The 13,402-nt window shown below is 39.9% G+C and overlaps 1 protein-coding gene across 3 annotated transcripts in view; it reads right to left on the minus strand.

The window, feature by feature from the left end:
- fancd2 (FA complementation group D2) overlaps positions 1-13,385 on the minus strand; it is an 88,842-nt gene extending 75,457 nt beyond the window's left edge. For 2 of the 3 annotated variants that reach the window (XM_055648024.1, XM_055648025.1), the window contains exons 1-8: positions 12,180-13,385; positions 10,192-10,332; positions 9,425-9,492; positions 7,947-8,050; positions 5,329-5,389; positions 5,178-5,230; positions 3,870-3,948; positions 1,749-1,873 (exon numbers count right to left, since the gene is read on the minus strand). In XM_055648024.1, the coding sequence (XP_055503999.1) occupies positions 1,749-1,873; positions 3,870-3,948; positions 5,178-5,230; positions 5,329-5,389; positions 7,947-8,050; positions 9,425-9,492; positions 10,192-10,332; positions 12,180-12,246 (698 nt within the window). In that variant the 5' untranslated portion in view covers positions 12,247-13,385. Of the gene's footprint in view, positions 1-1,748; positions 1,874-3,869; positions 3,949-5,177; positions 5,231-5,328; positions 5,390-7,946; positions 9,393-9,424; positions 9,493-10,191; positions 10,333-12,179 lie in introns of those variants that run through there. The other variant, XM_055648026.1, reaches the window with a different exon arrangement.
- Between the last annotated feature and the right edge of the window lie 17 nt (positions 13,386-13,402).

The raw sequence follows: 13,402 nt of genomic DNA on the forward strand, positions 1-13,402 counted from the left end.
GATCATGGCTGATCATCCCCAATCAGTACCCCGTTCCTGCCTTCTCCCCATATCCCCTGACTCCGCTATTTTTAAGAGCCCTATCTAACTCTCTCTTGAAAGCATCCAGAGAACCTGCCTCCATCGCCCTCCGAGGCAGAGAATTCCACAGACTCACCACTCTCTGTGTGAAAAAGTGTTTTCTCGTGTGTTCTAAATGGCTTCCTCCTTATTCTTAAAATAATAATTTGGACTTGGAGACAGTGAAGAATTGTGTTAAGATTGCAAATGTGAATCTTGATACAAGTGCTTTAGTTTGGAGTACTGACTTTGATACCAAAATCTGCACAGTTACAAAACCTTGCTTCGTTAAAATCTTAAAAGATTTAATGCGGTATTAGGCTTACAGAAACAATTGCAAATACTAAAACAAGGAAGTTATCATAACACTGATTCAAATTCCATTAAAAGGCATTATAGAATTTCAGAAAAAAACATCTCTCGTCTCTACAGGTAACATTGAAGTGAAGTAAACTACAACTCCATGGATACTTAATGCTTTCCAGAACTTTCCTACAAACGTTCTTGACTGTGCACTTGGTTTAGTCTCCCTTACTTTAGCCCAGAAATTCTGGACCAAAGAGAGATGCAGCATGGAAACGGGTTCATAGACCCATCTGGTCATCAACCACCCACCATTTTACACTCATCCTGTATCAATCCCTTTTTTCATTCTCCTTCACATTCTTTTCAACTTCTCCCAGGTTCTACCATTCATCTCAGCATGAGGGGCAATTTACAGTTGACAATTAACCTACCAACCCACAAATCCATGGATTGTGGAAGGAAACCAGAGGACCGTCGGTGCAGAAGTTTGGATGTTATATTTCAGTACAAGATGTTGGTGAGGCCACAATTGATGTTCAATTTTGGTCACCCTGCTATAGGAAATATGTTGTTTAGCTGGAAAGAGTGCAGATAAGATTTACAAGAATGTTGCCAGGACCCGACGGCCTGAGCTATAGGGAGAGGCTGGGCAGGCTAGGCCTTTATTTCTTGGAGCGCAGGAAGATGAGGGGTAATCTAATAGAGGTGCATTTGAGGGGAATAGTTATAGTAGGTGCAGTCTTTCACCCACAGTAGGAGAATCAAGAACCAGAGGACACAGGTTTAGGGTGAGAGAGAAAAGATTTAACTGGAATCTGAGGGGCAATTGTTTCACACATGGGGTGTGGAATGAGCTGCCTGGGGAGGTAGTTGATGCTATAACAATATTTTAAAGACATTTGGACATGTACATGGACAGGAAAGGTTTAGAGGAACATGTTCCAAACATGGGCAGTGGGACTAGTGCAGATAGGGCAGCATGGTCGGTGTGGACATGCTGGGCCAAAGGGCCTGATTCTACGCTGTATGACTCTATACTAGAATAATATTTAAAGATATCTGTACAGGTATATGGGCAGGAAAAGTTGAGAGGAACATGGACAGGTGGGACTAGTGCAGCTGGAGCAGCATGACCGGTGTGGGCAAGTTGGGCCAGACTGTTTCCATGTTGTATGACTACGTGACCTGGAGGAAGCGTACAGTCACAGGTAGAACATGCAAACTCCTCATAGAAAAGCATCCAATTCCACCAATCTTGTTGTTATTAGTACGGATATGAGCATTGATAGGTGTTGTATGGTTCAGTTCTGCAACAGTAAGCAGTGTACTAATCAACAGTCTCCGAGCTGTATTTAAAAGAACATGCATCATATTGTGCTTACTTGAGTTCCTTGGCAATTTCATTGTGTTGAGCATCTTCAAGGATTTCTGGCAAGCTGGTTATGATGTCACATTGAATTTCAAGGGGTGCAACACTAATCAACTGCAAGACTTTATTGGTCAAATCCTGTAAAAAAAAAAAAAAAGCCAGCCAGCCAAGAGACCAATGATTATTATACTGCACACAGTCAAGTACTAGAGTGCTATATAGAATCTAAAGGTACAACATAAACAGTTTCACATTTTTATAAATACCAGTGTAAACAAAATACGATTAAACATTCAAATATAAAGACCCAGATTTTCATTAAACACTACTCGTTGACAACAACCAAATATGCTTGAATTGTTCTCTTGAATTAGTTCTTTTGACTGAGCACCCGATTAAGACTCAGAGGGTGGTGAATATATGGAACGAGCTGTCATAGGGGGTAGTTGAGGCAGGTACTATAGCAACATTTAAAAGACATTTGTACAGGTATATGGATAGGAAAGGCTTAGGGGGATATGGGCCAAATTCGGGCAAGTGGGACTAGTGTAGATAGGGCATCTTAGTTGGGCAAGTGGGACTAGTGTAGATAGGGCATCTTAGTTGGGCAAGTGGGACTACTATAGATAGGGCATCTTAGTCGACCCGTTTCCATTTCTTCATGACTATATTTCATGAAGAAATGTCAAAATTATTGCTCCCCATAGCCTTTATAGTTGTAGCCTTCTCCATCCAAATCAAATTAAAATCACTTGACCTAAATTGAGATGAAGTTATTTATCTACTAGCCCCAATATAAATTATGCTTGAAATCTTTTGCTTTGCCTGCATGATGTTCCAGGAATTCTGATAGAATATGAAAACATAATTACTGCTTGGAAAGCTAATTTTTCAATATGCATTATGATTTCCCCCAAGTTGATTTCAAAATAAAGGTATTCTAAAATGGAATACATGTTGGCTTGTGACATTTCTATTTCTGCCTTACCATTACGCTTACGTTCTAATTTTTGTTTTATCACTCTGTATAATGTTCAAAATGTTAATTAAATATTGTGCCTTTCACTTCTGGGAAAATACTGAGGGTGCTTCATTAAGATGCACTTGGACACCTGGAAGTGCTGTAGCAGTGAATCAGGAGCTTACAAAATTGTGAAGGTTTTGATTGTGAAGGTTTTTTTAATTCCTCTGCCTGATAATCGGGCTATGAATAATCAATTTGGAGTTGACATTAAAATGTATGAGATTGGAACTTCAGAATAGGGAGCAGTAGCAGGTCTTTAATCAGTCTACAATGCATAGCCAGCAGAACTCAATTCAAAGGGATCTCGGGTCCAGCAGCTATAACAAGCTCACCGACTAGCCAATCATTTGAGAAGAATTCTTCTGGAGAACGTATCCAGGCACAATTTTTGATTGATAGTTTAAATACCAATTAGAAATTGGATACAGTATAAAGTTATTATATTCCAATCCTAACATACAACTCTGTACAACATTGAAAATTTGAAACAAAAATTGTGCCTCTCATACCTGCATAAGTTGTCTGGGATAATTGATTGATTGATTGATTGAAAGATACAGCATGGGAACAAGCTCTTCAGCCCACCAAGTCCATGCCGATCATTGATCATCCATTCATACTAGCTCTACATTATTCCACTCTCGCATCAGTGGCTGATACACTAGGGGCAATTTACAAAGGCCACCTAACCTACAAACTCGCACGTCAAAACTTTCACAATTTGGTAAACTCCAACTTTACTGCTCCTAATCTAGCAACATATGTGCCCTCAATAGTGGCAACAAGAATTGCAATTATTGGTTTATTCAATTTTATTCGCTCCAGAAATATCCAACAAATAATCAAGCCGTTAAAATGGGCAAGATGAATTAAAAGTTAAAGCCTTCCCCAAAGGCGGCAGAGGGGATTGTGTGAGATGGGAATGAACAGAAGAATTTTCAAAAATGATTCCAAATTCTCCCTTCAATGGTATCACTTACAAAACATCCCTCTAGCAATATTTCTAAATGTGCTGAAACATCTATGATAATTAAATGAACAATTCCATTGTAAAAATATCTTCTTTTACCCAAAAGGAAAAGATGTAAAAATAATATCAGACATCCCTACCTTGCTGTCTACAATCCTGTCCAACCATTTAAACTGATTGATGATGAGTCTTGGCAAGTTAATGCCATCCTCTGGTACGCTAGAATTCAAGAAAAATGCATAAAAGGATTGTGTAACATCAGCATACAGCAAGAGTTTATTTTATCAAGACTTTAGGAGATATTATGAAGGTTATATTCAAAAAGATCTGATAGTAAATCAATGATTACCTAGCCCAAGTGAATGTTGTTACTATTCACTAATCTAAAATAATGTGAATTCAAAAGTTGTCAGTGACTAACGACCTCAGAAAACAGCATGGTTAACCTGAAACTGCAAATGAAACACTCCACGAATATGAGCGTCACATTGGCATAGCGGTAGAGCTACTGCCTCATAGCGCCAGAGACCTGGGTTCAATAAGGACTATGGTGCTGTATGTACGGAGTATATACACGTTCTCCCCGTGACCTGCGTAGCTTTACTCTGAGATCTTCGGATTCCTCCCACACTCCAAAGATGTACAAGTTTGTAGGTTAATTGGCTTGGTATATATGTAAATTGTCCCTAGTTTGTGTAGAATAGTGTTAGTGTGCAGGGATTGCTGGTTGGTGCAGACTCAGTGGGCCAAAGGGCCTGTTTCCGTGCTCTATCTCTAAACTAAACTAAAAAGACTTGTTCAATGTTGGCTGTTATGTTATTTTCAGTACCTGCAACTTTGTAAGAAAGTAATAATTGTAACTAGCACATTGCTCAGTTACTGTATATCGGCCTTAATGATCTTTTATCCATTTTACTTTCCTTTGAATTATTGACACTGCCATAGTCAGGTCTCATAACCAGTGATCAGTTATACGGTCATGTGATTCGGCCCATCGAGTCTACTCTGCCATTCAATCATGGCTGATCTATCTCTCCCTCCTAACCCCATTCTCCCGCCTTCTCCCCATAACCTCGGATACCTGTACTAATCAAGAATCTATCTATCTCTGCCTTAAAAATATCCACTGACTTGCCCCCACAGTCTTCTGTGGCAAAGAGTTCCACAGATTCACCACCCGCTGACTAAAGAGTTTAACAAATGCCCATTCTATCATTGATAATGACTGAGGGAGGAACAAAAAAATATATACTACAATTATATGCACCTAATCTCGCTCTAAACAGTGCACAGGTAGAATTAACAATTTATTATTCTCTGGTCAAAGATAATTGCCATTTCTATTCATTGGCTATTACATCCACCAAGCAAAGAAATTACTGCCAATGCCCAGCTGTATTTGGGGATTAGACAGCTCAACAGAAATGATAAATAAAAACAGATCTTACCCATCATACATAAATTCAGGAATTTTTTCAAATAACATATTCATAACAGGAGGCTATGAAGAAATAGGAAAACAAACAGCATCTTGAGTGAACTATTGAAATATGTAAGTACAATTCAAAGTGCCGATGAAAACGACTGCAACTTTTTTACCTGCAGAATCTCAATCCCAAGAAGCAGCTTTATGAGACTTTCTTGATAGTTCACAGTATTACTGCAACAATTCACAAAGAACAGGAATTAAATCATTGCCAATGTCACGTTGTAATATGTGGATGGAAATACAGCAGATACAGCATGTGACAGGCCCTTCGGTCCACGGCAACAATTGATCACCCGTTCACTAGTTCTATGTTATCCCAGTTTCGCCTCCGACACACTAGGGGCAATTTACAGAAGCCGATTAACCTGCAAACCTACATGTCTTTGGGATGCGAGTGGAAACTGGAGCACTGGGAGAAAACCCACGTTGACAGGGAGAACGTACATACTCCACAAAGATAGCACCCATAGTCAGGAACGAACCAGGGTCTCTGGCACAGCAAATCTACCGCTGCACCACTGCATCTCCTAACGTCTGGCTCTTACTCAGATATTGGTTTAGAGCAACAAAATCCTTCTGGCACTTCATACTTAAGCCAATGCAGTGGCACCCCTAGTTGAGCTGCTGCCTCCTATCATCAGAGGCCCAGCTTAAATCCTGTCCTTGCGTGCTATCTGTGTGGAATTTGCACATTTTCTCTATGAGCGCTTGGGCATCCTCCACATGCTCCCATTTCCTCCCACATCTCAAAGATGTGGGGGTTTAGAGGCTAATTGGACTTCGCAAATTGCCCCTGAGCAGGGAGTGGATGAGAAAGTGGGAGAAGATAGAACTCGTGTGAACGGGTGTTCTATGGTCAGCATGGACTCAGTGGGCCGAAAAGCCTGTTTCCATGCTGTGTCTCTAAATTAACCAAACTAAATCAAATAAACTAAATTAAATTAAATTTTCAAGAGAGTTAGATTTAGCTCTTGGGGCTAACGGAATCAAGGGATATGGGGAAAAAGCAGGAACGGGATACTGATTTTCGATGATCAACCATAATAAACATATTGAATGGCGGTGCTGGCTCAAAGGACCGAATGGCCTACTTCTGCACCTATTTTCTACGTTTCAATAAAATGAACTCAACAGACAGCTAGAAAGGCACCTGTTCATTTTTTAACACATACACAGTTTCCAGTGGCAATAAACTAATAACTCCGAGTGGGCCCTCTGATTTTTCATTGTCTATCTCCGTAATACAGGAACATTAAAAAAATAGAACTAGGAGTAGGATGTTTGGTCCTTCAAGTCTCTTCCACCATTCATTAAGTTAAAGACTGAACATGATGTCCAACTTTATTTTTCCATCACCATTCTTTTGATATGCCACAGGCTGTGGAGGCCAAGTCATTGGACATTTTTATGGCCGATTCTTGACGAGTACGGGTATCTGCGGTTATGGGGAGAAGTCAGGAAAATGGGGTTGAGGGAGAAAGATAGATCAGCCGTACTCCCACACTGTTGGGAGGCTGTGTGGGAGTACGGAGGCAGACCACTTGCATATTTTCTGGAACTGTGTAAAGATAAGGCCAAAGGTACATAAAATAGTTGGAGAAACTCAGCGGGTGCAGCAGCATCTATAAGGCCATACTGGGAAAATGTTAATGCAGCTGTAAATAATATCTTGGGTTATAAAATCCCAAATACCTGCCCTGTGATGTATCTGGGGCGTATTAAAGATAGTGTAAACATAGAAGATACATATTTGATTAAAGTTTTGCTTGCAGCAAGTAAGAAAGCCACCAAGCAGTGGCTTAATGAAAAAAGTCCAAAACAGGAACAGTGGTTAGAAATTGTGCGAGACATCTTTAATATGGAGAAATTGACATATTCCTTGAGAGTCAAGGATAATTCATTTGAGAAGATCTGGGAAAAATGGACTGTTTAGTTGAGCCATGACACAATTTAGATAAATGCCGAGCTAGATATGGGAAGATTGCGTTATATAGAACTAGATGGTATGTTTGTATGAATGTTGAATTATCTCCAGATAACTAATCAATGTAATGTTTTTTCTTTTTTTAATTTAGTAAGTGAACCACACAGTCTTATTCCAATTTATTTATTTATTTACTTTTTTTTTTTTTTTTTCCCCCCCGATCTACTTATTTTTTTATTTTGATTGCTGTTTTTCTTACTTTGTTTTATTTATGGTGATGGTGATGCAATGTTTTGAAAATATCTCTTAAAAATCAATAAAAATTTAAGTGAAAAAAAAAAGATCAGCCATGATTGAATGGCGGAGTAGACTTGATAGGCTAAATGACCTAATTCTGCTCTGATAGCTCAACAACTATGAACTTATGAAAGAGGAGATATGCATCTGTGAACAGGACAAAGTCCACAGTCAGCTTTTATAGCTGGGCTGCACAATTCTACAACAGCTCTGAAGTTACTCAGAAAAACAGCTAAGGTTCCGTTTAATTCATTATCCAGTAGATCTGCTACAACCAAGACAGAATCAGCCTTGATGTATTGTGATTGAATGGTCTGCAGGTACTCACTGTCTCGGTTTGCATAATCACAATGAAAAGCAGGTCAAGGTGCCAATAAACAAGGTTAATCATTTCAGGAGAAAAAAAATGAAAATGGAAACAAAAAGTTGCTGTGGAAAAGGAATAAGGAGTATTTTAACAGTCCTGGCAATAACACTGTTGTCATCACCTTTACACGTTTAATGTACCTTGATTCTCCCTCTTGATATTGCCCACAAGGTAACAGGCAGTTTCTGAATTTATCCCTGTTCTCGATGTACGATTCCATGCCTCTTATAAACTCCTGCACAACCTATAAATAACACAGCTCACATAAATTCAGAAAGTAATCCTTTATTCCTGGTACAACGAAAGTGGCAGAGTCTCTCGCCATTCAAATAGACAGAACATGCACAGGTTTTATTCACATAACAATTCTCAATCTTCTCTTTCTTTCCTACTTTCTGTACTAGAGTACAGTTTCAGTGCCTTTCTTCGGAGCCGAGAAAGTAAATGCCGCTCGTTTCAACGGTAACAATTTGTGGTCATATTTTCAGGTGAGGTCATAGGCCATCAATGTGCAGTATTCACTTTGGCCGCCCGGACCCACACAAAAGTCCCGGCTTGCCCACTGCAGACCAGCGACCAGCCTGGAAGGCCGATGAGGAGGTAGCCGGCCAAGGCAGTCGAGAGGAGCAAGGCTGATCACCTCTTTACGGCAGAAGGTCGCCCTTGGAGTACCGCAGCCATAACCGACAGCTGGCCTGGCTCGCCCGCCCAGGGAGGAGACTCGGACACAGGACCAGTAATCAGACCGGCTGCGGGAGGCAGTGCAGTGCCTCAGCAATGGCCCCGCTCCAAGAGGCCAAGCAGTGGAGGACAACAAGGCTACGCTTGGCCAGGCCAACCCTGCAAGGCCGCCAGGACAATGGGCCTTCGTGGTCGCGCCAAGAACCCTGCACTTACAACTGGGACTTGAAAATGGTGCCAAAAACTGGCGTCCCCATACTTTCCCAGTGTACGACTGCTGTACACTTGTAATGTATCTGAGATGCTTATCTAAGATGTATCTAAGTGCTTATGTATGATGATACTTGTACTGAATTATATACAAAAAATAATTTCACACCGCAGTGACAATAAAATACCATTGAACCATTGGGCAAATGTTTCTCTTCAGTGCTGGGATGTTTTAGTACAACTGAAGTAACTTCCTCGCCAAGATCAAATATGATCAAGAGCTGGAGTAGACCACCAGGGTGCCACAAACTTGCCCTGCCATTTAATGTTGGCTTCACCTTTTCTGTGCCAGTTCCCCATAACTCTTAAATGGAAGCAAGTCCAATAGTGGCTTTAATGTTTTTTTGTATATGCACAAGGGTATTCAGGGAATGGAGGGATATGGATCACATGCAAGCAAACATGGCATCATGTTTGACACCGACATTGTGGGCCAAATGGTCTGCTCCCGTGTTGTACTGTTCCATGGACTGGGACTTAGTCAGTGTGTCCTTGTGCTTCTTCAAACAAAGCATTTGACCAAAAGCACTTGAAAGAACCAACTCGAAGGACAGAATTGTCATTTCAAGCTTGACTTACTGTGAACAGTACATTTCCAATCAATATCACTAGCTAACTCCCATTACTGACAAATCCCAACAGCCAAGATATAAAATAACATACTTACATTTGGATAGCGTGCGTGCTTCCTCAAAGATTGATAGAGCTTCTTTTGAAAAATTGCCTGGTCTAAAGCTACAATAAGTAAAAATTAAAATGAGTTGAATTTATTTTGGATGACTTAAGCACACATAGAATCTGAGAGATTGCTAAATGTTTTATGGTTTTGCTTTGTATTCAATTGTTTTTCCTATGGTTTTGCTGCCCTGAATGATCACTCATTCCACTATACGTCAAGCCAAAAATGCAGGCCTGTATCTGTCAAACTAAACAGTGGATAAAAGCAAAATACCATACCAAAAATTCTGGTAAGATGAAATAAGATCAAAATATAAACAAAACAGACACCACGTAGAGAGGAAAATAGCATTATTTAAAAATGGCAAACGTTAGCGATGCAAACGTTAACAATGCAGTGCTCAGGCTAGTTGTATGAGGATGCATTTTCAAAGAGATTTAAAAAAATTCATGGACCAAAACTGAACATTTGTTATAAAATATTAATTGTTATTAACTAACTAAATTGTGAAAAGGACATGACAATCAATGTTTCAGGACAATAATCACAGGTAATTCACTAACTGAAAAATAAATTTAAGAAACAAACTATAATTTCACAGTATTGATATCAGTTATACAATGTTTTACAGTTTTAAGTATTGTTTGAACACTTGGATTGAAATGAATTCCACTTTATATGATACAATGTGTTATCATAGCATTTAAAACAAAGCTCATTGCAAGGTGTAAACAAAATCTTTTTTATAAACATACTTAGTTTATTTGGTAGATTTCCATATTTCAGAATCACTCCTGCCGTTTTCAGCAACTGTACAAACACTGTATCATCATCCACCTCTCCCTCCTCAGCAGACGCTATTCGTTTTCTACCGCCAATTTTGCTTTTCTTCGCCGCTAAGATAGATTATCACACAACTCTTCATTAAACAAAGATTGTAAAAATAAACAGTGCAGTGTTTATAATCATTTCATTATCAACATGCTAAATGAGAGAAGAATCGGTATCATACCACAAATTTCATTTACAACACAGTCAACCAACATTTCTCAGTTTTCTATGTTTAACAGACACTTTGGACATTTTATCTGCAACATACAATTTACATTTGGTGTAAAAACTTTGCAATGGATGAAATAATCCCCGTTTTGTTATCCATTATTGGCATCAAGCAGCCAAGAGCACCAACAGTATTTCCATCAATTAATGTATCTTAGTCTTTGTACTGAAGTGTCAATGGCATCAATTAATGTATCAGTCATTGTACTGAAGTGAAATGGAGCAGTTAATTTATGCTCATTTTTTAAAGGCACACATTATTTTAGAGAATGCTATACTTCCTATAAACTATCAATTAATGACAGAAATATGGCACCTAACCACAGAGACTGGTTAACACGCAACAAAAGCTTTTCATTGTACGTAGGTACACGTGGCAATAAACTAATCATTAAACCATTCTAACAAGGGCATTTAGTAAAGTAGATTCCTCTACTATTTCAAAGTTATCATTGACAGTTTTAATAATTAACTTTAATAAAATTACCCACTGTGTTATCATTCTGATGATTTCCATCTTTGACATACAGTGCCCTCCATAATGTTTGGGACAATGACCATCATTTATTTATTTGCCTCCATACTCCACAAGCTAAAGATGGCTGCAATACAGGCCTGGTAGAGCATCACCAGAGAAGATACCCAGCAACTGGTGATGTCCATGAATCGCAGACTTCAAGCAGTCATTGCATGCAAAGGATATGCAACAAAATACTATACATGACTACTTTCACTTACATGACATTGCTGTGTCTCAAACATTATGGTGCCCTGAAATTGGGGGGGGAACTATGTATAAACACTGCTGTAATTCCAACATGGTGAAACCAAAAAGTATAAAAATGGCTTTTACTAAAATCTGACAATGTGCACTTTAACCACATATGATTTTTTTTCTATTACGAATCTCAAATTGTGGAGCAGAGGCAAATAAATAAATGATGGGTCTTTGTCCCAAATATTATGGAGGGCACTGTAACTCCAACAATTACACAATGACTCATAACTTTGGAGTGTCTAAACCATAGCTGCAATTTGAACTTAGAATGGCCAAATTTTAGATATATTTATTCAGGAATAGATTTTGGCCATGGCACCAGGGACAAAAAACCCACACATCTCCTTCTTTGTAATAGCAAGTCGGTGAAACTGGAAAGGTGCTAATTGGAAGGGGCGAGATGGTAGAACTGGAAAGTTGGCGAATCTGGCAAGGTGGCAAAAATGGCAAGTTGGTAAGTGGAAGGGGCAAGTTGGTGAAACTGGCAAGTTGCTAAAGCTAGCACATTGGTGGAACTGACAAGTCAGTGGAACTGGCAAGTTGGTAAGTGGAAGGGGCAAGTTGGTGAAACTGGCAAGTTGCTAAAGCTGGCACATTGGTGGAACTGACAAGCCAGTGGAACTGGCAAGTTGGTAAGTGGAAGGGGCAAGTTGGTGAAACTGGCAAGTTGCTAAAGGTGGCACATTGGTGGAACTGACAAGTCAGTGGAACTGGCAAGTTGGTAAGTGAAAGGGGCAAGTTGGTGAAACTGGCACATTGGTGGAACTGACAAGCCAGTAGAACTGGCAAGTTGGTAAGTGGAAGGGGCAAGTTGGTGGAGCTGGCAAGCTGAAATTGATTATTCGGCATTGTATAGTAAGCAAACGAACAAAAGTTTATGAATGATACGTTTGTGGGTTAACTTACTTGATTGGTCTTTGGCAATTACCATGTCGTCGTCGGCTGACTTAGACAACCTTCTTTTAGCCACCATATCGCCGGCCTTGGGCCTGCTCCCAGCAGCTGACTGATGATCAAACTTGTACAGCCCGCCACTGCAGCCGGCTCACCGCGCATGCGTCACCACCTCCGCCGCGCCTCACTGCGCCTGCGTCAAAGCTGCTGTGCATGATGGAACCTGTAGTCTCTCATCGTTAAGGTCCTAATTTCCTTCTGTGGGAGACAAAATACTGTGGTAGGTAAAGCCAAAAAAAACTGCAAATGCTGGCAGTCGAGTATCGCTTGAAGTACGGTTCTGGTCTCCCAGAGGACTCTCTGAGCAAAAAGGAATTCCTCTGAAACTATGCCCCTTGTTAAAAAATACTCCCACTTAAAGAAATGTTTTCTTCGCATCTTTCTTGTCAATCACCCCTGATAACTGTACAGGTTTCTGCAGATCACCACTAATTCTTCTATTCCCCAAGGACTGAAGAAGGGTCCCAAACTGAAACATCATCTATCCATGTTCTCCAGAGATGCAGAAATCCAAAGATTTGCAGCTATCTTCGTCTTACAAGGATGTAAATGTTGTAAATGGCCCAAATGTGGAAGACCAACATCTGTAGTCTATCTTGTCTACCTGCAGTTAATACTTGTGTCTCCTAAATGGATCAATACATTATTACAGGAATAGACGTGTAACATTGCACATCTCCAGATTCAGGGACAGCTTCTTCCCAACTGATAACAGACAACTGAACCATTCTATCAACAACTACAGAGCGGTCGTGAGCTACCATCCAACTCATTCACATTGGGACACTCGGACTATCTTTAATCGGACTTTACCTTTCACTAAACATTATTCCCTTCATCACGTATCTGTACACTGTGGATGGCTCGATTGCGATCATGTGGAGCCTTTCTGCTGACCTCAGTACACGTGATAAAAAAAACTAAACTAAACTAAACTATATGTGAGTCTGAAGAAGGGTTTCGGCCCGAAACGTTGCCTATCTCCTTCGCTCCATAGATGCTGCTGCACCCGCTGAGTTTCTCCAGCATTTTTGTGCACCTTAAACTATATCCATAACCCTTTGTGTAAAGGAAAATTGGCCTCAGATTTTTAATGATAATTCTGATATTGTTTTCCCACAATAGCTAAATTGACAATAATCATTTCCCCAATGATATCAACATGTATGAAGTTC

This window comes from Leucoraja erinacea, chromosome 16 (assembly GCF_028641065.1).
Source record: "Leucoraja erinacea ecotype New England chromosome 16, Leri_hhj_1, whole genome shotgun sequence".
Classification (NCBI taxonomy): domain Eukaryota; kingdom Metazoa; phylum Chordata; class Chondrichthyes; order Rajiformes; family Rajidae; genus Leucoraja; species Leucoraja erinaceus.